Source organism: Delphinus delphis, chromosome 4 (assembly GCF_949987515.2).
Source record: "Delphinus delphis chromosome 4, mDelDel1.2, whole genome shotgun sequence".
Classification (NCBI taxonomy): domain Eukaryota; kingdom Metazoa; phylum Chordata; class Mammalia; order Artiodactyla; family Delphinidae; genus Delphinus; species Delphinus delphis.
The window spans coordinates 57,530,585-57,555,466 of NC_082686.1; the positions used below are offsets into that span (position 1 = coordinate 57,530,585).

A 24,882-nucleotide genomic window follows, 5' to 3' on the forward strand; every position below is an offset into this window, starting at 1 on the left:
AGACAGCCCCATCGTGCCTTCCCCTCCCCCGCCTCTCGTCCGGTCCCCGCCAGAGGGAGAGCGCCGCTCGGGGGAGCGTAGCTGCGAGCTGGACTGTCCCACCGCCCTCCGCCTCGGTCTGAGCAGGGGCCGCGGTGGACCAGCAAGGGGTGGAGTGGGCGAGACCATTGGAAACGCTGGGAAGGGGGACGAAGCAGGAACGCGAGGGGCGGGGCCTACTAACCTATTCCAGATTTTCCTGTCCTCTTTAAAGCCCTGCTTTCGGAGAAACCCCGTTATCAAAGAGGAGAAAAGAGATTTTGGGTTTTTTTGAAAGGGGAGGGGCGTGTGTAGGAGGGCGGGGTGGGAGGAGTCGGGCTTTCACTCCCGGATCAGACGTGAGCGCGAGTTGCGCGGGCGAGTCCCTGCGCTCTGAGGGTCGGCTTCCTCTCCCCCTCCCGTGCGGGCGGGGTGGTGCGTTCCGAGTTCCCAGGAGTTCGAGGCGGGCGGGTGCCGGTGGGGGGAGGGGAGTGGCGGTGGTGGTGCCGGCGGCGGCGGCGGGCGGCTCCCGCCTCAGCCTCTGCAGTGGCGTCGGCGACGGCGGAGTTGAAGCAGCCGCGAGTGCTCGGCAGAGTGTCAGCCGGCCGTGACGGCTCAAGAACTGGGAGTTAGGGACGCGCGCACCGGACCTTCCGCCGCCGCCGCCCACAGCCAGAGGCGCCGGGGCCCGGGGAGCCGGGGGGCCGGAGAGCGAGCTGGCCGGGGGGAGGGTGGGGGATGGCGCGGACCCTGGGGCCGGCTCCGCTGTGTCCCGGAGGCGGCAAAGCACAACTTTCCTCCGCTTCTCCCCCCGGGGCCGGGCTCCTGCTGCCGCCCCCGACGCCACCGCCGCTGCTGCTGCTGCTCTTCCCGCTGCTGCTCTTCTCCCGGCTCTGTGGTAGGTGAACCTCGGCGGCCGGTGCGGGCTGAGGGAGGCGCGACCGAGGGTCCCGGGGCCGCGGCCGGGCCAGCGTGGGCCGCTCTCCCGGGCGGGAAGCGGTTGTGTTCGGCGGTTGGCTGCGCGAGCGGGTGCCGCGGACTTTGGCTGGAAACTTTTCGCCGCGCCTGGGGCGAGGCCGGGGAAGGGCCGGGGCCGGCGACTGCGGCGCCGGCCGCCCGCTCTCCTCGCTCGCGGCCGCGCCGCTCCCCACGCTGCGGGCTGGGGTTCGGCGACGGCGCTTTCCGCCCGGACGCCGAGTGCTTCGTGCGCGTGGCTCCTCCGTGTTTGCTCCGGGGACCGTTACTTCCTCGCCTATTCGCGGAGGAAGCCGAGAGCGCGGACTTATGTGCTGGGGCTAAGGTGACGAGATGCACGTTTGCCGCCTCCTTTTTTCCCGGGTGAAACTTGAGCTGTGAGCCAGGATACCTTTAGGGACCAGAGCTCGACGGAATGAAGCCTTCGGGTTCCCACACCTCATCGCCTTCCACCCTGGAGAAGCACCATGTTAGCCCACCCTGCAGCATCCCCTACAGTTTTCTTAGGTCCTCCGGCCACTTTCTGCCCTGGCAGCCTCTGGATCGCTTTGCATTGAGTCCGTCGCTGCCTTCCAGTTTGTGGGACGTCTGTCTCACTGTGTTTATTTTAGCAAACGCTATTTGTCCTCAGGACTTCGATGTATGTGTAAAATACCTGATTGCATTGACCGTGCCCCAGCTGTTCCGATCAAAACAAGCCCCACGCCTCTTCCCTTTCTTCCCACGTTGTCTTATAGTTTTGTCATATTTGGGAGGTAGTCTCTTTGTAAGTTCACTTCCTAGGTATCAGAGACTAGAAGCCTACTTGTTAAGAATAGCTTTAAGAAACAGAAAAAGAAAGATCTCCGTTTCATGCAAGAGAGGTGGACTTAAGTGATCCTTAATGGAAGGCGGCGATGTGGGAAAGTAAGGCCACCGGTCTTTGGGGACTGGCTCTGTCTTCTGGTAATACCGGAACACTGCAGGACGTTATTCATTCGATGACTCTTACTTGGTGAGGAAAGTGCAGAAGGAAAACTTAGGCTTGCTCAAAGCGTGTTTTACCTGAGACATTTTTACTGGTACCTAAGTCTGCGTTGGATATCAGTGTTTAATGAAATCTTAAATGAAACCAGGAGTTTTACCAGTATTTACTACAAGGAGAGATGTGTGCGGATTTATTGGATGGTGTGATTTAGAAGAAAGAGAATCCTGTACCCCTGTACCGTGTAGGTGTGTCAGGCTAGCTGGTTATGAGGGAGGCAAAATTTTCAAAAGATTGAGTGCCTCTTATAGGCTGAGAATTTCCACTACCAAATCACCGTCACGTTTCAAGCACTGTAATGACACGTTCTGATTTACAGAGTATAGCATGATAGATGGCATGTTAACTAATCTACATTGTTTCTGTAGTCCCTCTCCCCAGATGTTTGGTTCCACTACATAAGTCTTAATGCTGTTACCGCTTTAGATTGATGCGAGATTCTAGATTGAATTTGTGTACCTTCTTTTCCATTCAGGAGGGTTGTGGATTACAGTTAGGTGGGAGGAAGGTGGGAGTGGATGTTAACAGTTTACTGTTCTGACTTAGATTGTGTTAAGGACTGAGAGAATATTTGTATCTCCAGTAAAGTTTTATCTAGCTAGGCAAAGCCCCGTAGAAGACTGAAGCAAGGTAATATGTACAGTTAATACAAGGAAATTGAACCCGGGTAATAATTTCATAGTGAATGTGCAAGTGAAATGTTGATTACTTTTTGAAGGAACACATTGGTTTTCACATGGAAGAAGAAAAGACTTAAAAAAAAATCTCTTCAATAATATGCTGTTGGAGGGATTTGATATGTTAGAGTCCTAAAAATTCAAGTAGTATAGGCAAATGGACTGTGATTTAGAGAGGTGTAAATTAAAGTTTTTAGAGTCAACTCAGCTTGTAGTTGTAGAGACAGACACTAGTTTTGTGTCACTGTGCACTGCTCATTTAAAGAGCTTCCTTTTTTTGGGCTTATAGTGTTATAACACCCTAATTTGTGAACGCTTATGACAAGTTTTTAATATCAACCTGTATTTTAGAATTCAGTCTTTGAATATGGCACAGTTGTCCTGATTTATGGATACTTAGTAAGTATGGAAACGGAATTTTCTTGTAACCTGTTCGTTGGTCTGATATTCATAGTACTACTTAACAAGGTTTGGCACGTACTGATGTTTGAGTTGTTTATTTATTTATTTATTAAAATTTTATTGAGGTATAGTTGATTTACAATGTTGTGGGAGTTGTTAGTCTTAGAGTTGAGAAGATTTTTAGGCTTTAAAGAGATGACTATATGATTTGTTAATCAGAATGCTTTACTTTTTTTTTTTACCACATACAGATTTATTATTATTATTTTTTTGCTGCTGATATTTTTGATATTATGCTTACATTTAGCATGGCCTTAACTATGCTACACTTCTGCAATATCATCTATTAGCACAAGATAATTTTTATGTCATGTTAATTTTACTGCTGTAAAAACCCTCGCAGTCAAACTGGTAGACATGATATTCTGTAAGCTATAAAAAATTAATCAGATTTGCTGTTTTGAGGGTGTACATTATCTGTCTTATTTGAAGAACTGAAATTTTAAAATGAGAATTTTACAGGTTAACCAACTGTCAGGGTTGGTTGGTTTTTTGGGGTTTTTTTGTGTTTTTTTTTTTAAAGCCTAAGAAAGTCCTAGGTGTAAAGGTCAAGAGAACTAGATTTTTCAACACTATCTGACTTGATATAAACCTCATTTATTTAATTATGGAAGTCCATATTTCTTTATAATGGCAATAAACAGTTCATAGGTGATCAGATTTATCTTACTTTCCCTTCCAACATTTTTTCTTGAGGAGTAGAGAATATTAGGATACGGTATTGATGAAAGAGAAGGTAGACTATTTGACCTAAGTTCCAACTTTTTCCATTTTCAACAGGGCTATATCTTAAATGGATATTTAGAAGGTGATGGAAAAAAGATCTAATATGATGATTGAACATTGAACAGCACTTTCAGAACTCCCTATGTTCATGGCGCTTGATAGGAACTTGAGGACAAAACATGAATGAGGCAGAGTCCTGGCTTCAGGGAGCTTACAGCAGTATGATAGACATAACGTAAACAGATGGATAGGACAGCTCAGTATTTATGATAGAGATCTGCATGAGGTGTACTGTGGGTTACCCAGAAGAAGGATACCTAACCCATTAGGTAGAGATGTTAGTGTAAACTGAGAAAAAAAATTGCTTAAAAAAATTCAGTTGAGTTAGATTTTCTTATTGAGATTAGACATTGTGGTAGGTGGAATAAGTTTGCTCTCTCTCTGCAGTTTATGATTTAGATGCTAAATAAACAGTTTTATTCTGAAAAATGACTGCCACTTACTAGCTGTGTGAATTGTTGGCAAGTTATTTAACCTCAGTAAACTTAAGGTTTCTCGTCTTTTCAAAAAAAGGTTAATATCAGTTTGCCTATAGAGTTCTTGTCCTCTTGCCTGTAGAGGATTAAATGAAAGAATAAAATAAAACACTTAGAATGCATGGAATGTACATTCAAATTTTAGCATTTATTTTATTGCACATTATAAACCAACCAACCTAATATTTGTCATTCTTAAATTCTACGCTGATGACTTGAATAATTGAGTTTTCAAGTTGATTGACTTGCCGTATTTGTACTTTATGTCTTTCAGTGTATAGCCTAGTCAGTGCTCTTTAAATATTTGTTAAATTTACCTCAGGTAAATAATCAGATGACCAACTTTCAGAATGTTAGGATATAGTGAAATTAACTCAATGGTGTAGTTGTATGGAACCTAGTTGAATCATCCCTTAATGATGTAGAATGCATTTTAGGACTGGGCAGTTCTATACGATCACCCAGAATGTTAGTGGTTATATTGAAAAATGTGGAGTTGAAGAGGGAGTCATGATTTCACTTCTACCCTATGAAGTTACTGGTAGTTTCAGGTTGGAGCCTGTAATACATATTGCCCATATGAATCTTTCTGCATTCAAAACAGATATAATTGGAAAGTGAACCAAATTTAAAAGGACGCAAAAAAGACCAAATTTTCCTTTTTGCATTTAGCTACAGAATCAGAAATAGGAATTGGAAAAAGCTGGGCAATTACATATTTGTGGGTGTGTGTGTATTTACCGTTTTACCTTGTTTAGTCACGCTTTTATATATATATATATATATATATATATATATATATATTTACTGATTTCAGCAACTGATGCACATTTTGCATCTGTGTAGTTAAGGAATAGAACTTACGGCTTCTTGCCTATTATTTGAAAATTGTTGAAGAGAAGCTGGCTGTGATACCCTTGTTAAAAAATAGTATTTTGGCATTCTGTAATTTACCCCTTAAAAAATTAGTGAGTTAATAATCTATTGCTATAGCATATTCTGTAATCTATTAAAGTCCTCATAAACTTGACAGTACTGGCTGTATGGTTTGTGAAAGATGTGGCATTTGATTAATAATGGCTATTGTGTAAATGTCGGATAAAATCAAATAACCTTTAAGTAAGTAATGGAATTATTTTGTGTACCAGGAACTCAGATCTAAAAATCTAAGCACCAATAATGTCATACTTTTGATTACCTTTTATATTTTTATCTAAAATTGTCTTGCACCCATATGCTTTCCTAAACTTATGATTTTTCTGTAAGGCTCTGACATAGTTTAATTATTTACATAAATAAAGTTGTGTATTTAAAATTTTAGTGAGGGCTGCCCCCTATAAGTCTAGATACAGCCATATTGCAGGTACTATAGTTGTTTTGGAAAGGATATTGTATTGCATACTTATATTATGACTTTTACATGTGCTCTTTAATATAACATCCAAGGAGGTTATTTTTCTTGTAACCCTATTAATTGCCCAACATTCATTCTGCTAATTAAGATCAGTAGGAAGGAAGTACCTTGTAGCGTTATGAGTAGATATTCATAAACTGGAATTTGAGGCATGTGTAAAAACATACCAGCTCATAACTGGTTTAAATGACTAAGAGTTGATAGTATGCTTTTCAGCGTTTCTGACGATTATTTTGTAGGTGTAAGATAGTAAATTATACATGTGACTCTATAGATAGGAGAGGTTGTAATAGTTTCTTCTTTTTTTTTAACTTTACTTGTTTTCTTTTAACTTTAATAGTTAAAAAAAAAAAAGAAAGGGACTTCCCTGGCTGTCCCCTGGTGGTTAAGACTCTGAGCTCCCAGTGCCGGGGGCATAGTTGCAATCCCTGGTGGGGGAGCTAAGATCCTGCGTGCCACAGGGTGCTGCCAGAAAAAGTACAAAAAAAATCAAACTTGCTCTTTTAGATAGGTTGGCTATTGTACCAGTAGAGGCTCTTTACTTTAAGCTCTCAGGTTTCTTCAGAAGAAGTAAAATTTTTAAAAGAGGGTTGTCTATAAATCACTATTCTCAGCTAGCCAAGGTCAGCAAATGTAGGGTACGTGGATAGGTTCAGATCCTAGTTTCTAGGAAATCTTTTTCAAAAGAACATTCCAGGCCCCGCTATGGACTTACTGGATCAACATTTTTTGCAAGTGGAGAGTGGGGAGTGGAGCCTGATGATTGGGGCATTTGTATTTTGAGTGACATCTTCAGATGATTGTTTCTTCCCTGGATGGGTGCTATTTTTACAGCATTTTTATATATGATTTGACCAGATATGGTCATTATTTTGTTCACTGTTGTACCCTCATGTGCTAGGCATGTAGTGGGCACTCAAATTTCTTTATTTCAAGTGCTTAATAGAAAAATAAAATTTAGTCTAAACCAGCACTGTCCAATAGAAGTAATGTGAACTATATACATAATTTTAAGTTATGGTGCCACATTAAAAAAGTGATAAAAGAAACAGGTGAAACTAATCTTAATATACTTTATTTAACACAGTATAACCAAAATGTTATCATTTTAGCATGCAGTTGATATTAAAGAATTGAGGTATTTTACCTTTTTTATTTTTGTAGGAAGTCTTTGAAATCTGATGTGTTTTACACTTACAGATTGTTGTTTGGATAAGCTATATTTCATGTGCTCAGTAGTCAGGTATGGCTGGTGGCTACCATATTGGACAGTGCAGGTCTAAGTAGGTTATGCCCTTCTCTAGCTCTTACTCATAAGGCCTAAAATGTTATTACTCTTCCTACCTACTCAAATTCTGAAGCGCCCAGTTTAAAATTAATTTTCTCGGTAAAGCCTTGCCTTACCACTTCTTTCATACAGTGAGCTTTTCTTCTTTATAAAGTAGTTACTCTTTTTATTCATTATCTAGTAATTTAATTGTAAGTTGTTTTGTGGTGTGTGCTCCTTGCAGTAAAAACCTTGCCTCAGGCTTCACTGTATGTCATCAGCATGCATCACAGGATAAACACAAGTTTTTCTGTAAACTATATAGGTTTTAACATGTCAGGGAGGAAGAAATTTTTCTCTACCCTTCTAGGTTCTTCTGGCTGGTCTAAGAGTTACATTGACATGAGACAGATTAACAGGAGAAAATCAAACAAAAGTTTAAGGGCATGTATACATGGAAGAGACCCAGGAAAACTGCCAGAAACCCTCACCTTAAATACCAACTTCCGCTGAAGACAAAAGAGGGTACTGGGGGTGGCGATTTGGGACTTCAAAGGGGAGAAAGGCAATTCACATGAAGATGGAAAAGCAAATGTTTGGTAAACAAATTTTTGCTGGGCCTTGCAGAGACTATGGGACACAGAGTGGACTCTGATCTCTAGACCCTGCTGAGTTTCCCCACCACACTTAACCTGTACTTTTTGCAGATATTTCTGGTGATAGCTCAATTCCAGGAATAGGCCCACTATCTAAATTTTTTTAAGCAATTAGGGGGAAGGTCAAAGTTTCTTCCTGAGTCTTTTGGGCCTTGATTGTTTTCAGCTCAAAATAATCATGTGCCAAAGAGACGTTGTGGGGTGGTAAGTTTTGCTCCCAAACATTTGCTTTTTTTTCCCTGTTAATAACTTTAAGGAATTGACCAAATTTGCTATACAACAAAATGGTATCAAGAGAATACTCGGTTTATGATTTCATCTTCCATGTTGAAATAAAATAATAATGCAGAATGATAGCTGTAATAAGTAACTACAAAAACTTTTCTGGATTTGACTTCATTTCCTATCTGATGCTAGCTATCTTTCAAATCCTTAGTCCCTCGAGCAAATTGGTTCATTTTTTCATGCTTTTAAGTTTAGAGCAATGTTTGCCGAAGTGTTTAATAGAACACTAGTCTCAGAAGATATGTTTTTGGGAGAAAGAACTGTGGTTGAATACACTTGGGAATGGGAAAAACTAACCATCATGGAAAGTCAGTATGTGCATTAGTTTATTAATGGTTTAAGAAATTCTTTAGTAAAATATTCTCTTTTGCAGTGTAATTAAACAACCTGTTATGCTGCAGAAGCTTTGTTGTACAGGACATGCTATAGGAAATACATCCTTAGAGAGCTTTGTATATTTGATATTATGTTGACGTTGCTTCTATCTGTACCTTCCAAGATAGGGGAGGAATGAATATATATATATATATATATATATATATATAATATACATATAACTCATTTATTTAATTAACTAGAAAAGGTTGATAGGCTTTAAAGACGTTACTTGGTGAGAAAATTCTTTGTTGGCTTTTCTTTTTTCCAGAAATTCCTTTTGCTTTCTTTATCTCTGTCTCTTTACTCGCCGTTGTGTTACCCATTTTGAATCTGAGGTATTTGCGAAATTGACCTAGGAGGAATACAATTCTTCCTCTTTGGTATGGCAAAATTAGCGGTGTATTATTTACCCCAGGATATATGTAGTTTAAGCAGCTTCTGTGGGATATACCTCACTTTATGTATAACACATCACACTCTGGGTCTGAGTTTTAGGAATAGAGTGGGTTTATTTAAGATAGCTATTCTCTTTTGTAATGGAAGTGTACCAGTGCTGTTATTGGGAAGGACATGAAAAAATCAAGAGGCAGATATAAAAATAGGTGTACACAGCTAGGACTCCAACTTAGCATTTGAGAACATTATATATAATTAAGAGCGTGCTGGACTCTTCTAATTGCTTCATTTCAGAGGAAATACAAAAGTATTAATGAAATAAATGTTAGTACTGGGAAACTGTGGTAAGATGAATTTCATATAGTGACTCTTTCTATGAGTTATCCATGATAGACATGATTGTTATTACTAAAATATCTGAGGCCATGGGTTTCAAAACTTATTAATATGATATCTAATTTAGTCATAGCTACTGTGGGGTAGATTAAGATTTCATTTCACAAGTGTCCTTGTCATTATGAACTCCAAACTCCCTTCTAATTTGATTTAGATTAGAGATAATCATTCATGGTTATAAGTTCAATTTAATGTTAACTAAGTCAGACAATAGTCTATCTTTTATTTAAATCTGCTTAGTGATACCCTGGTTCCTTTATTTTAAATGCACAATTTTTAAAAAGGCTCTCTATTTATTTATTTTTTACTGAAGAGATTCAGATGGGAGAAGGTACATAGCTAACAGTTCTATCCTTCTCATTGAGGGCAGGGCTAAAACGTTATAGCATTTTTCACTAAACCATGAGTCTGCATATATTAATTGCTGTAGCAGCTACTGTAAATCCAAATCTCTGATTTCTGCTTGTTAAACTTAAAGGAGGTAAAACATTACCACCAACAAAAACTTTGAGGAACATATGCAAATAGTGCAGATGTATTGAACATCAACTTTTATAGTAGCTTCCCTATTCCTATAAGCAATTCTGAGGTTATAAATATATGATTATTTTGATGACATAGTTTCATTTGCCTAGTCCACATTAAAACCAGAGTGAATTTTAACTTTGAAATAACAGTAAGAAACTCTTCTTAAATTGTTACCTTCTGTTTGTTGTACACTAGTACAGTGTCAAAGATTCGTTATTTTTCTTTTAAAGCTGGTATAGTCTTTTCAGTTGAATGACAAAAAGAAGGTATATCAGGGCTAGAATTAGTAATACTAATGAAAACATCTTTCCTAGCAAGAAATAAGACTGTTTAGACTGTTGACACTCTTTTCTGTATTTAAGATAGATTTTTACATTTTTCAGTGAAAAACATTGTCAACTTTTATTTAAAGATTTTTAAAAGAGGTAGCAATTATGGTGGCTATTTTGAAACCATGCATTGTTTATCAAACTTATTTTCCATATGTGTATAAAAGGATCTGGGCTTTCATATATTTTTGTTATGTTTATAACTGATAGTGAAAATGTTTAAATATATAAGTAGCTGGTGAAACTTTTATACAACATGTTAAAAAGTCTCTTGTAAAAGCTTTAACACTAACAGCATCTGTTAAAATATAAAAACAAATCTGAAGTTCCCTAAGAAAAATACATTATTTTTCTTTGAGGATACTACTGTTGCTTTGCTGCCCTCTACAGTCATCTAAAATAGTCACTCTTGACTTTTCTCCCATGAAATGATTAAAATACTTCCTTGACTTGTGTGCTTTAAATTTCAAGAGTGGGTTGAATAATATTTACTGTCAAAATATGACAACATTTTAATTAATCAGAACAGTTGATCTATACCTGTAATGCAAAAAATAAAAGGTTTACAGATTGAAGCAGGGGATGGATTGGGGACTATTGCACATCAATCAGGGAACAGATGATAGATAGAGCACCAACCAAGTGATAGGTAGTGTAGAGGATATCACAGTGGAATAAGATGTGATGGCTGCTCCCAAGCTTATAAATCCATTTGTAAGACTAACTGCGTGTTAGATATCTGTAATAGCATACCAAGTAGTATGATACAGCCTAAGAAGATCAGTAAGGCTTGGAAGAGTCAGGGAATGCTAATTAGAGGAATTGAAACTTTTGAGCTATATCTTAAAGAATGATTCGAGTTCAGACAGGTAAAACAGGGTTATTTCAAACAGGGGAGAGAATATTTATTAAAACATAAAGCACCTGTTACACAGAAAGGGCTATGCTAGGACCCTTGGGGTCTTTGCCCTTAAGAAATGTAACATTTAATTGTTAGCAGATTTGGAATTAGAAAATGGTGTGTGTGTGTGTGTGTGTGTGTGTGTGTGTGTGTGTGTGTGTGTCTGTTTTATACCCAGTTACTTAAGCTTTCTGCCTGTTTCAGTCCTTATACACTTAGCTAAATAATAGCTCCTTTATCGAGTTGCTGTGAAAATTAAATGAAATCCTTATTAAACTGCAGTAAAGTGCTTTACAAATACAGCTATCCATAACGCAAGGGAAAATGAATTGTCTCATGTTAGAAATATAAAGTGTTGTGAGATTGCAGAAGAAGGAGCAGTTTAACTGGGAATGGAGGAAGACTTAATAGAAGACCTAATTTTCTAGCTGAACCTTGAAGGAAGAGTTTTCCATTTCTGAGGGAAGTCAGTGGAAAAGAGAGCATTCCAGGCTGAAAAGATCACTGGACTGAGGACTCTGCGGAAGGAATTAATGTTTCCATGTGGTTCAAGTATGAGCTTTATGGAGGGAAGTCATAGATTTTAAATACTTTGCTGATACTGAGGAGATTAGACTTCGTGTGGGAGGCAGTGAGGAGCTTTTGAAGGCAGGTAACTATTGTCTGTCAGTGATTTGAGAATATTTTATAGCTCTGATAGCAAGGTAAAAGATACACGGGAGATATGAGAGACAAGTGAAAGGGAAAACCATTGCTGTTGTCCATAATGTCCATAGTGTTGTCCATCCAAACATGGTGTTTGGATATCATAGGTGAGGAGAGAAGAGTTGGATATGAACTTATGTTTCTCTCTTGAATGACTAGAAAAGTATAGTAGAAGGATTGATGAATCGATTTGGTAACTTTTTGGAGGCATTTTAATTGTGCCTCTGGGGCATATTTTAGAGCTGTAGTTGGAAATTTGTTCTGAGAGGGTAGTGGGGGAGGATGTGGAATTGGGAATTATCAGGATCCAGGTATTTGGATTAGATAAGCTGTTTAAAGGAGAGAGGAGGTGGCGGGGGGGGGGGGGGGGGGTGGGGGGGAGAAGAGAAGAGAGAAAGGAAGGAAGGGGAAGTAGGGAGTGGACTGGAAAAAATTTTAAATGTTGAGGTACTTTGGGGATTTCCCTGGTGGTCCAGTGGTTGAGACTCTGTGCTCCCAATGCAGGGGGCCCGGGTTCAATCCCTGGTCAGGGAACTAGATCCCACATGCCACAACTAAGAGCCCGCGTGCCGCAACTAAAAAAGATCCTGCATGCTGTAGCTAAGACCTGGCGCAGCCAAACAAAAAAAAGGTTGAGGTACTTTGATTAGATAAGAGGGAAGGAGGGAGGGGAGAAATAATCTGGGAACAAATTCTTACTTGATAAATAGACCAATACATTTAGTAGTTAAGAGAAGTGCATTGATGACTTAGTAATTTAGTACAAGTGGTTAGGAAAAGGGTCAAATTCCAAAAAATTAACTAATGAGGGGATAGTGAAGAAGTAGTAGGGTAGGGCCTGCTCTTGGGAAAGAGGAACATGAGCAAATAATTTGAGGGGGAAGAATAATGTATCAGTTATTGTGGGCTGAATGTGTTGTCCCAATATTCCTATGTTAGAGCCCTAACTACCAATCTGGTGGTGTTAGAAAGGGTTCTTTGGCAGGTGATTAGGTTTAGATGAGGTCATGAGGTTAGAGCCCCCATGATGGGATTGGTGCCCTTATAAGAAGAGAAAGACACCAGAGCTTCCTTCTTCCACCATTTTGAGGATACAGCAAGAAGGTAGCCATCTGCAAGCCAGGAAGAGAGTTCTCACCAGAACCCAAACCATGCTAACACGCTGATCTCGGATTTCCTATCCTCCAGAATTGTGAGAAATAAATGTGTGTTGTTTAAACCACCCAGTCTGTGGTATTTTGTTATAGCAGCCTGAGCTAAGACATCAGTGAAGGTTCTTAATTACGAACACTTCAAACTTAACTTTGATTAAAATAAAATTTATTGAAGGATATTGAGTGGTTCACGTATGGAAATGAAGAACCAAAGGAGGCTAGGCATCTAGAAACATATCCAGAACCATAGCCAAGATAATGTCTAGGGGCAGTCTGTCAAGGTCATTGCTTTCTGCCCCTTGAAACACTGGACAGTGTAGCTTTGCCTATTATACTGACATTGCTGCTCTTAGAAACTAGATACGGTTATTGCCATAGCCCAAGAGTATATATTTTCCATGGCTGTCCACTACAGAAAATTGAAGAAAAGCTTTTTAATTTTTATTATGAGACTTCTCTGTCTTTGGGAGGGGGATGGGAAAAGAACATTGATATGGCAAGGTCCAGGAACAGAAAGTAAGTGGAAACATTAAAAACACAGATGACAGAGGCTAATCTTAGAAATGGTGAGGGGCTCTTCTTTCTACTAGGCAGAGAAAAAGAAAATGATAGGTGAAAATACAGAGAGATTTCCAGGTATAAGAGGGAAGTTCTGGAGAGGATTTCATCTTTATTGATTTACGTGATAAACTTTGAGAGTGCAGGGTGATGTTGGGACTTAGTAGTAGAACCTGTGGGCAGAAATGGAATAAGTCATCAATTAAGAATGAATAAAATGAAGTTAGAAGTCAATTGTTATTACTAAGGAAGAGGGAAGGATTTGTGATTAGAAAGTAATGGGAAAGGGGCTTCTGGAGTGCTGGTAAAGATTTATTTCTTGACCAGGATGATGGTTTTGTGGATATGCTTACTTTGTAATAGTTCTTACAACTACATACTTACCATTTATACTTTTCTGTTTGTGTGTGTATGTATATATACTTTGTTGAGTCTTTTGGATTTTCCATCTATACAGTCATGCAATCTATGCATAATTAAAGCCTTATTTCTCTCCAATCCTTATACTTTTTTTTCCTTTTCTGTTGCTTATTGCACTGGCTAGGACCTCCACTATTGATGTTGAATTAAAGTGGTGACCGCAGGCTCGTTGTCTCATTCCTTATCTCAGAGGTAAAAAAGTGTTCAACATTTCAAAATTAAGTATGATGTTTGCTGTAGTTTTTTTTTTAATAAAACTTTTTTTTATCAGTTTAGGAAAATTTCTATTCCTCGTTTGCTTAAGAATTTTTATCATGGAGTTTAATTTTATCAAGTACTTTATCTTAATTTTGAGATGATCATATACTTTTTTAAATAATGTGAATTACATTAAAAAAATGTTAAGCCATCTTTGTGTTCCTGGAATAATACCAGTTTGGTTTTGATGAATGTATCCTTTATTATAGGATTCAACTGACTTTTTAAAAAAATTTTTCTTCACCATCTATGTTTATCAATTAAATTGGCCTGTAATTTTCTTTCCTTATGATGCTTTTGCCAAGTTTTTGTATCAAAGTCATGCTAGACTCATTAAAAAATATGAGAATTGCTGCATCTTTTTCTATCCTGTGTAAGAGTTTAAGATTGGTACTTTTTTTTTTTTCGTAGAATTAGTTGGTAGAGCCATCCTAGCCTGAAATTTTTTTTTTATGGGAAGGATTTTTAGTTACAGTTCATTAAATAATCATGGTACTGTCTAGATTTTCATTCTTTTTGTGTCAGTTCTGGCACATTGAGTTTTTGTAGGAATTTGTCAGTTTCATGGTTTCAAATCTTTTGACATGAAGTTGTTCATAATGTTCTCTTACTACCTTTTTAGTGCCTGGAGGGTCTGTAGTAATGCCCCCCTTTCTCATTCCTCATGTTCGTATTTTGTTTTTTTGTTTTCTGGATCAGTCTTGCCAGGTGTTTATCAATTTTATTAGACTTTTCAAAGAACCCATCTATGACTCGTTCTTGATGCTCTTTACGTTTGTTTTCTGTTTCATTATTATCTGTTCTACATTTTCTGTTTTTGGAGGGTTTATTTCCTATTCTTCTATTTCTTGAAATGAATGGTTAGATTATTGATTTTTAGTATTTCTCTTTTTCTTGTACATGCATTTGAGCCTATAAGTTTTCCAACTAAGGTCATATTCACAGGTTAACACCTCCTAATTGCTCTTTCTGCATCTGTATTTTTTCCACTGTAATATGTGAACTTCTGCTACATTAATTTTTCTAGATAATGTTTTTGGCTTCCTGTATTTTCACTCTTCAGTATTACCTATTTTTTCCCTCTTGCTTATTTACACTTTCCCTGACTTGACTTTAAGTTCCTGGAGGGCAAGGAATGTGCCTCCTCTTCGTCCTTTCTCAGCATAAAGCCTGGTCAACACAGGTAAGTGTTAAATAAGTGTTAGCAAGAAATACGGATGTGCAAACAAACTGAATTAAGAATTTGCCGGGCTTCCCTGGTGGCGCAGTTGTTGAGAGTCCGCTGGCTGATGCAGGGGACACGGGTTTGTGCCCCGGTCCGCGAGGATCCCACATGCTGCGGAGCGGCTGGGCCTGTGAGCCATGGCCGCTGGGCCTGCGCATCCAGAGCCTGTGCTGCGCAACGGGAGAGGCCACAGCGGTGAGAGCCCCGTGTACCGCAAAAAAAAAAGAATTTGCCTTTCTGACTTCATCTCTGTTATTTGTTACCAATACTTAGATTTTTCTTCTCCAAACTTCCCTTGCATTTTCTGTTTCTGTGAATCTGTTTACTTTTGTACTTCTTCCCATAGTGCCCATTCTCTGCTTGGAAAAACTCACCTTGCCTAAGATCCGGCTTAAATTCCACTATTTTCCCACAGATTACCAAACAAAATTAGGAATCACTAGTTTGGGCTTAGCTGAAGGAAAATTTCACTTTTTAGATGCAACTTTTCTCACCCTACATGCTTCTCTCATTCGTTCTCCCAATTTTCTGTTTTCACCCTTAACTATGGTGACTTTCATAAAGGTGATATAACCCGGTTTGCCTTGGAAAGTCTAGGCTTACAACTGTTTTTCTGGCATAATTATCAATAATACTCCTCCACTTCCTTTCACTCTAAAAAATGTTTTGGCTTAGATGACAAATTATATGATTGCTCTACCATACATCCATTGCCTTGCATGTCTTATTTTCTCTTCTAGATTCTCACATCTTGGAAGTCTCAGGCTATACTGTTTTCTACCTTATAATACGTAGTACTTAATATTCAGTGAATGAAATGCAGTAAATATTTGAGCTCTTACTGTGTTTCATACATACTTGTATTTTTTCCATATTAGCTCACTTATTTTTTCAACCTAGACTTGTAATATCTAATTCCTTGCCCCAGTGTTTTTCACTTAAAGTGAAACATCTTGCAAAATCTTCACTCTAAATCAGTTCAGCTGTACAAATTCTTATGCTTACTTCTCAGCTACTAGTGGGACTTGGGGAGAAAAAAAAAAATCATATAACCATGCAGATTCGTGCCCCTAAAGAATCAGGCTTTAGCTTCAACTGGACCTCAAACAGTTTTTCTAGCAATCCTCTTTTTGGTTTAGTCAGTGCATGCTCCCATGTTTGAATTTTTTCTTTTAAATTTTACTGAAACCTTGTTAATTAGGTGATAATAGTCCCATTTTATAGGTGATAAAACAGGCTCTCAAGTACCCAGGGTCACACTGGTAATAATTTAGAGGTCTGTGTGTTCTTAAATCTAGGTTAGTCTGGCTCCAAAGTTCTTGCTTTTTTATTCCATCCTGTTCCACCATTTGCAATTTTAATTCTTATTCTTAGGTCTGAAAAGTATTACACTACTTAGCCATAAGCTCCATGTACTTGTTTAGAGGTACCTCTTTTAAAATGGTAAGTTTGAGATTTTTTGATTATGTTGTGTAAATGTGTGTATAAATTTTTAGGTGTATCATTGTAGAAGGCTGTCATTTATGAGGATTCATAATACATCAGTGTCTTTAAAGCACTAGTTCTTTACAATGTCTGCTTTATCTGAGAATAGTTACATGTTCACAGGCCTTCTGCTTTTTATGTATCATTTATAATTAGGTTAAAGTAAATTTAAGGATCAGAAGTAAATTCATCAGTATGGTTAAAAAACAGTTCCCTTGGTTGAAAATTGTTTACTGTTGATTATAAATTTTTACTGCTGTAATAACAGTAAGGCCTAAGATAATATAATTATTATAGTGTTTTGGGGAATACATTTTATAATGGTGATTGAAACTCATAATTTCATTAGTGTTTAAAAATTGCTAAAATTTCAGTTTGAAATGGGAATTGCAAGAGCAGATTCTTAGTAATTGTTATGAAAACCCATCTCCCATGCATTTTACCTCTAGTGGAAGTAGTGCGTACTTAAGAACTACAGCCCCCCTCTACTTTTTATTTTGAAAGTCACTGAGCTTTTGATTGTCTCCATTAATAGCTATTCTAGGTTTTCTTTCTGTGAAATGTTTAGGATTTATTCATAATGTGCTCAGCATGATGGAGTTGGAAAGATTACTTTTCAAAGCCAAGAGGCGTCTTGTCTGTGTTTTGCCACTAGCCATATGATAAGGGCAAATCACTTCACAGTCTCTGTAAAATGAGATTAGATCAGATGTCCTGTAAATTCTCTTCCTGATCTAAGATTTTGTGCTTCTGTTCTGAAAATATAAAGGAACTGTACTTAAAAGCATAAGGTGAATTCAACTAAAGGGAACCTTTATGTGGGTTGATTAAATCAAGGTATTTTCCTTATTTGAAATTAAAAGGTAGTGACTGAGAATAGATGATGGAAACAGCATTTTAGAAAGAGCATTTTATAAAGGCTGAAATTGCTACTTAAAGATTGGTAAAGATGTACAGTGGCATGAAATTTATCTTTAGTGTTAATGTATAGGAAATACTGTAGTAGAAGTTTGCTGTTTCTTGAACCTGTTACTTCCTGTGTTGGTTACATATAAATCATTTTTATAGAAATCTAAACCTTAAAAAAATTAACTCTTTGGGGCTGATTTTTTTTAGCTTTGTAGAAAACTCAGACCTGTAGTTAGAAGTTAACCTTTATTGAATTCCACTCTAAAACTGTGCCATCTAGAACTTTCTGCAATGAAGCAAATGTTGTATAGCTGTAGTCTTCAGTATTACAGTCACTAGCCACATGAGGCAGCTGAGCACTTGAAATATGGCTAGTGTAACCGAAATTTTAAATTTTATTTAATTTTAATTAATTTAAATAGCCACGTGTGACTAGCTGCTGGGACAGAGTTGTTCTATGAAATGCTAAGCACTGTGCCATAGCATAATTAGAAGACTTCAGTTCTAGTTCTCTACTGTGTCATTTCTGATTACTGCCCTTTACCCACTTTGGACTTAGCCTTCCCTTCAGTCTTATTTTATTTATATTTTGGCCTCATACTGGATCTTTGCGTAGCCTGGAATCGTCTTCCTAGCCAATGAAAATCTTAGCCTCGAAGGCACAGCTTAAATGCCACCTCCTGCAAAGCTTTTCCTGATCCTCTGGACTATAGCAAAGGCATTCTTATTATTTACATGACCTGTGGTAAGTCTTTTAACCCTTTTGATTCTTAATCTGTCATATGAGGTACCTATGTACCTCACAGTGTGGTTTTTTTGTGTGTGGGAGGGGTGATGAGGTGTGGGGGTCAGATGAAATGGTGTATGTAAAAGCGCTTTGATAATTTTCAAGAATACACAACTGTAAGCTGATGATGTGGTGTGAAAACTGAGTCTCAGAAAGATTGACTTTCCCACCGTCTCCCATTTTCTGCCTCACTTTACTTAATACTTCAATCCCAGTAATTATTTAGCTACATTGGTTTTTGTAATCTCTAATCGTAATTTCCTTCTTGACTAGTTTCAAGTCTGTAGTCTACCACTGAAATCATTTCTTTGCCTGCACATCAACTGCTTGCTCATCTCTCTTCTAATTGTGCTAGCCTGGTGAAACTCTCAACCTAGCTGAAATCTTTACTCTCTGCCTTGTTAGTTTCTCCAGTCAGGCAGCTGAATGCTGATTGATGTCACTGTAATTCAAGATTAGTAAATACAAGTGGCTCTTGGTACTACTCTGAAATCATACATTTTCCTAGTTAGTGGTTCTCAAACTGTTTGGTCTTGGAACGTTTTTGTGCCCTTAAAAATTATTGAGGGGACTTCCCTGGTGGTCCAGTGGTTAAGAATCCATCTTGCAATGCAGGGGATGCTGGTTCGATCCCTGGTTGGGGAATTAAGATCCCACATGCCAGGGGCAACTAAGCCCACGCGCTGAAACTACAGAGCCCACGCTGTCTGGAGCCCGTGTGCCGCTACTAGAGAGAAGCCCATGTGCCGCAATGAAGAGCCCATGCGCTGCAACGAAAAATCCCACGTGCCTCAACTAAGACCTGATGCAGCCAAAAAATAAAATAAATCAATGTTAAAAAAGATTGTTTTTTAATTATTGAGCACTACAGTGAGCTTTTCTTAATGTGGGTTTTATCTGTCAATATATATTTGGTTAAAAATTAAAACTGAGAAATTTAAAAATGCTTTAATTCCTTCAAAAATAATAAACCCATTACATATTTTTATGAAAAATAGGTGTTTCCTATAAAAAATTTAGTGGTAAGAGTAGCATTGTGTCTTATTTTGTGAATGTCTTTAATGTCTATCTTAATTGACAACAACTGGATTTTCATACCTGCTTCTGCATTCAGCCTGCTGAGTATCATGTTTTATAGCCTCTGGAAAATCTACCATATACTCATGACAGAATGAGAATGAAAAAGACAAATAAGATCTTAGTATGACTGAAAATAGTTTTGACTTCATGAACAACCAGAAAAGGTCTTAGGTAATCTAAAGGGTCTCACTTTGGGTACTGTTACTTCAGTCTATCTACTCTTTCCCCACAATTGTTTTACACCTTATTTCTTTTTACGCTTCTAGGACCTCCTCTTATCTCATATGAAATCCTTTCTGTTTTAAAGAGAAAAGAGAAGTAGTCAGAAAAGAACTTTCACCACCATTATCTACCAACCTATCTGTCTGTACTGGTAGTCTCTGCCTGCTATAGCTGATGCACAATGAAGGGCCAACAGTATCTCTTCTAGTCCTGTCCCATACTGCCTCTTCTCAACAGTTGTCCCTCCTCTTGTCTCTTAGATTTTTTCAGTCATTTCAGTCAGCTTAAAAATATGCTATAACATCTCCCAGTACTCTCCCTGACCCATCATCTTTCTTGAGCTGCTTGCTGTCTGATCTCTTTCTCTGCCCTTATGGTAAAGATTCTCACAAAAGTTACATGTATAATAAATGTTTTCCAGTCCCTCTCCTATTCTCACTTTTTTATAAAAACAGCCTTACTGGGCATAAGTGGCATATAATAAGCTTCACATATTTAAGGTGTACAGTTTGTTAAGTTTTTTTTTTTTTTTTAACATCTTTATTGGAGTATAATTGCTTTACAATGGTGTGTTAGTTTCTGCTTTATAACAAAGTGAATCAGTCATACATAAACATATGTTCCCATATGTCTTCCCTGTTGCGTCTCCCTCCCTCCCACCCTCCCTATCCCACCCCTCCAGGCTGTCACAAAGCACCGAGCCAATATCCCTGTGCCATGTGGCTGCTTCCCACTAGCTATCTACCTTACTACGTTTGTTAGTGTGTATATGCCCATGACTATCTCTCGCCCTGTCACAGCTCACCCTTCCCCCTCCCCATAACCTCAAATCCGTTCTCTAGGAGGTCTGCGTCTTTATTCCTGCTTTACCCCTAGGTTCTTCATGACATTTTTTTTTCTTAAATTCCATATATATGTGTTAGCATACGGTATTTGTCTTTTTCTTTCTGACTTACTTCACTCTGTATGACAGACTCTAGGTCTATCCACCTCATTACAAATAGCTCCATTTCGTTTCTTTTTATGGCTGAGTAATATTCCATTGTATATATGTGCCACATCTTCTTTATCCATTCATCCGATGACGGGCACTTAGGTTGTTTCCATCTCCGGGCTATTGTAAATAGAGCTGCAATGAACATTTTGGTACATGACTCTTTTTGAATATTGGTTTTCTCAGGGTATATGCCCAGTAGTGGGATTGCTGGGTCATATGGTAGTTCTATTTGTAGTTTTTTAAGGAACCTCCATACTGTTCTCCATAGTGGCTGAACCAATTCACATTCCCACCAGCAGTGCAAGAGTGTTCCCTTTTCTCCACACCCTCTCCAGCATTTATTGTTTCTAGATTTTTTGATGATGGCCATTCTGACTGGTGTGAGATGACATCTCATTGTAGTTTCGATTTGCATTTCTCTAATGATTAATGATGTTGAGCATTCTTTCATGTGTTTGTTGGCAGTCTGTATATCTTCTTTGGAGAAATGTCTATTTAGGTCTTCTGCCCATTTTTGGATTGGGTTGTTTGTTTTCTTGTTATTGAGCTGCATGAGCTGCTTGTAAATTTTGGAGATTAATCCTTTGTCGGTTGCTTCATTTGCAAATATTTTCTCCCATTCTGAGGGTTGTCTTTTGGTCTTGCTTATGGTTTCCTTTGCTGTGCAAAAGCTTTGAAGTTTCATTAGGTCCCATTTGTTTATTTTTGTTTTTATTTCCATTACTCTAGGAGGTGGGTCAGAAAGGATCTTGCTGTGATTTATGTCATAGAGTGTTCTGCCTATGTTTTCCTCTAAGAGTTTGATAGTTTCTGGCCTTACATTAGGTCTTTAATCCATTTTGAGCTTATTTTTGTGTATGGTGTTAGGGAGTGATCTAATCTCATACTTTTACATGTACCTGTCCAGTTTTCCCAGCACCACTTATTGAAGAGGCTGTCCTTTCTCCATTGTACATTACTGCCACCTTTATCAAAGATAAGGTGTCCATATGTGCATGGGTTTATCTCTGGGCTTTCTATCCTGTTCCATTGATCTATCTTTCTGTTTTTGTGCCAGTACCATACTGTCTTGATAACTGTAGCTTTGTAGTATAGTCTGAAGTCAGGGAACCTGATTCCTCCAGTTCCTTCTTTCGTTCTCAAGATTGCTTTGGCTATTCGGGGTCTTTTGTGTTTCCATACAAATTGTGAAATTTTTTGTTCTAGTTCTGTGAAAAATGCCAGTGGTAGTTTGATAGGGATTGCATTGAATCTATAGATTGCTTTGGGTAGTAGAGTCATTTTCACAATGTTGATTCTTCCAATCCAAGAACATGGTATATCTCTCCATCTATTTGTATCATCTTTAATTTCTTTCATCAGTGTCTTATAATTTTCTGCATACAGGTCTTTTGTCTCCTTAGGTAGGTTTATTCCTAGATATTTTATTCTTTTTGTTGCAATGGTAAATGGGAGTGTTTTCTTGATTTCACTTTCAGATTTTTCATCATTAGTATATAGGAATGCCAGAGATTTCTGTGCATTAATTTTGTATCCTGCCACTTTACGAAATTCATTGATTAGCTCGTAGTTTTCTGGTAGCATCTTTAGGGTTCTCTATGTATAGGATCATGTCATCTGCAAACAGTGACAGCTTTACTTCTTCTTTTCCGATTTGGATTCCTTTGATTTCCTTTTCTTCTCTGATTGCTGTGGCTAAAACTTCCAAAACTATGTTGAATAAGAGTGGTGAGAGTGGGCAACCTTGTCTTGTTCCTGATCTTAGTGGAAATGCTTTCAGTTTTTCACCATTGAGGATGATGTTTGCTGTGGGCTTGTCATATATGGCCTTTATTATGTTGAGGAAAGTTCCCTCTATGCCTACTTTCTGCAGGGTTTTTATCATAAATGGGTGTTGAATTTTGTCAAAAGCTTTCTCTGCATCTATTGAGATGATCATATGGTTTTTCTCCTTCAGTTTGTTAATATGGTTTATCACATTGATAGATTTGCGTATATTGAAGAATCCTTGCATTCCTGGAATAAACCCCACTTGATCATGGTGTATGATCCTTTTAATGTGCTGTTGGATTCTGTTTGCTAGTATTTTGTTGAGGATTTTTGCATCTATGTTCATCAGTGATAATGGCCTGTAGTTTTCTTTCTTTGTGACATCCTTGTCTGGTTTTGGTATCAAGGTGATGGTGGCCTCGTAGAAGGAGTTTGGGAGTGGTCCTCCCTCTGCTCTATTTTGGAAGAGTTTGAGAAGGATAGGTGTTAGCTCTTCTCTAAATGTTTGATAGAATTCGCCTGTGAAGCCATCTGGTCCTGGGCTTTTCTTTGTTGGAAGATTTTTAATCACAGTTTCAATTTCAGTGCGTGTGATTGGTCTGTTCATATTTTCTATTTCTTCCTGATTCAGTCTTGGCAGGTTGTGCATTTCTAAGAATTTGTCCATTTCTTCCAGATTGTCCATTTTATTGGCATAGAGTTGCTTGTAGTAATCTCTCATGATCTCTTTTATCTCTGCAGTGTCAGTTGTTACTTCTCCTTTTTCATTTCTAATTCTATTGATTTGAGTCTTCTCCCTTTTTTTCTTGATGAGTCTGGCTAGTGGTTTATCTATTTTATCTTCTCAAAGAACCAGCTTTTAGTTTTATTGATCTTTGCTATTGTTTCCTTCATTTCTTTTTCATTTATTTCTGATCTGATTTTTATAATTTCTTTCCTTCTGCTAGCTTTGGGGTTTTTTTGTTCTTCTTTCTCTAATTGCTTGAGGTGCAAGGTTAGGTTGTTTATTCGAGATGTTTCTTGCTTCTTAAGGTGGGCTTGTATTGCTATAAACTTCCCCCTTAGAACTGCTTTTGCTGCATCCCACAGGTTTTGGGTCATTGTGTCTCCATTGTCATTTGTTTCTAGGTATTTTTTGATTTCCTCTTTGATTTCTTCAGTGATCTCTTCATTATTAAGTAGTGTATTGTTTAGCCTCCATGTGTTTGTATTTTTTACAGATCTTTTCCTGTAATTGATATCTAGTCTCATGGCATTGTGGTCAGAAAAGATACTTGATACAATTTCAATTTTCTTAAATTTACCAAGGCTTGATTTGTGACCCAAGATATGATCTATCCTGGAGAATGTTCCATGAGCACTTGAGAAAAATGTGTATTCTGTTGTTTTTGGATGGAGTGTCCTATAAATATCAATTAAGTCCATCTTGTTTAATGTATCATTTAAGGCTTGTGTTTCCTTATTTATTTTCATTTTGGATGATCTGTCCATGGGTGAAAGTGGGGTGTTTAAGTCCCCTACTATGAATGTGTTACTGTTGATTTCCCCTTTTATGGCTGTTAGTATTTGCCTTATGTATTGAGGTGCTCCTATGTTGGGTGCATAAATATTTACAATTGTTATATCTTCTTCTTGGATCGATCCCTTGATCATTATGTAGTGTCCTTCTTTGTCTCTTTTAATAGTCCTTATTTTAAAGTCTATTTTGTCTGATATGAGAATTGCTACTCCAGCTTTCTTTTGGCTTCCATTTGCATGGAATATCTTTTTCCATCCCCTTACTTTCAGTCTGTATGTGTCTCTAGGTCTGAAGTGGGTCTCTTGTAGACAGCATATATAAGGGTCTTGTTTTTGTATCCATTCAGCTAATCTGTGTCTTTTGGTGGGAGCATTTAGTCCATTTACATTTAAGGTAATTATCGATATGTATGTTCCTATTCCCATTTTCTAAATTGTTTTGGGTTCGTTATTATAGGTCTTTTCCTTCTCTTGTGTTTCTTGCCTAGAGAAGATCCTTTAGCATTTGTTGTAAAGCTGGTTTGGTGGTGCTGAACTCTCTCAGCTTTTGCTTGTCTGTAAAGGTTTTAATTTCTCCATCAAATCTGAATGAGATCCTTGCTGGGTAGAGTAGTCTTGGCTGCATGTTTTTCTCCTTCATCATTTTCAGTATGTCCTGCCACTCGCTTCTGGCTTGTAGGGTTTCTGCTGAGAGATCAGCTGTTAACCTTATGGGGATTCCCCTGTGTGTTATTTGTTGTTTTTCCCTTGCTGCTTTTAATATGCTTTCTTTGTATTTAATTTTTGACAGTTTGATTAATATGTGTCTTGGTGTATTTCTCCTTGT

The 24,882-nt window shown here is 38.2% G+C and overlaps 1 protein-coding gene across 4 annotated transcripts in view; it reads left to right on the top strand.

Moving 5' to 3' along the window:
• Positions 1 to 485: 485 nt before the first annotated feature.
• Positions 486 to 24,882, top strand: part of NECTIN3 (nectin cell adhesion molecule 3) — a 146,853-nt gene continuing 122,456 nt past the window's right edge. For 3 of the 4 annotated variants that reach the window (XM_060010614.1, XM_069540630.1, XM_069540631.1), the window contains exon 1: positions 486 to 916. In XM_060010614.1, coding sequence (XP_059866597.1) covers positions 757 to 916 — 160 coding nt within the window. In that variant the 5' untranslated portion in view covers positions 486 to 756. The remainder of the gene's footprint in view (positions 917 to 24,882) is intronic. The other variant, XM_060010613.1, reaches the window with a different exon arrangement.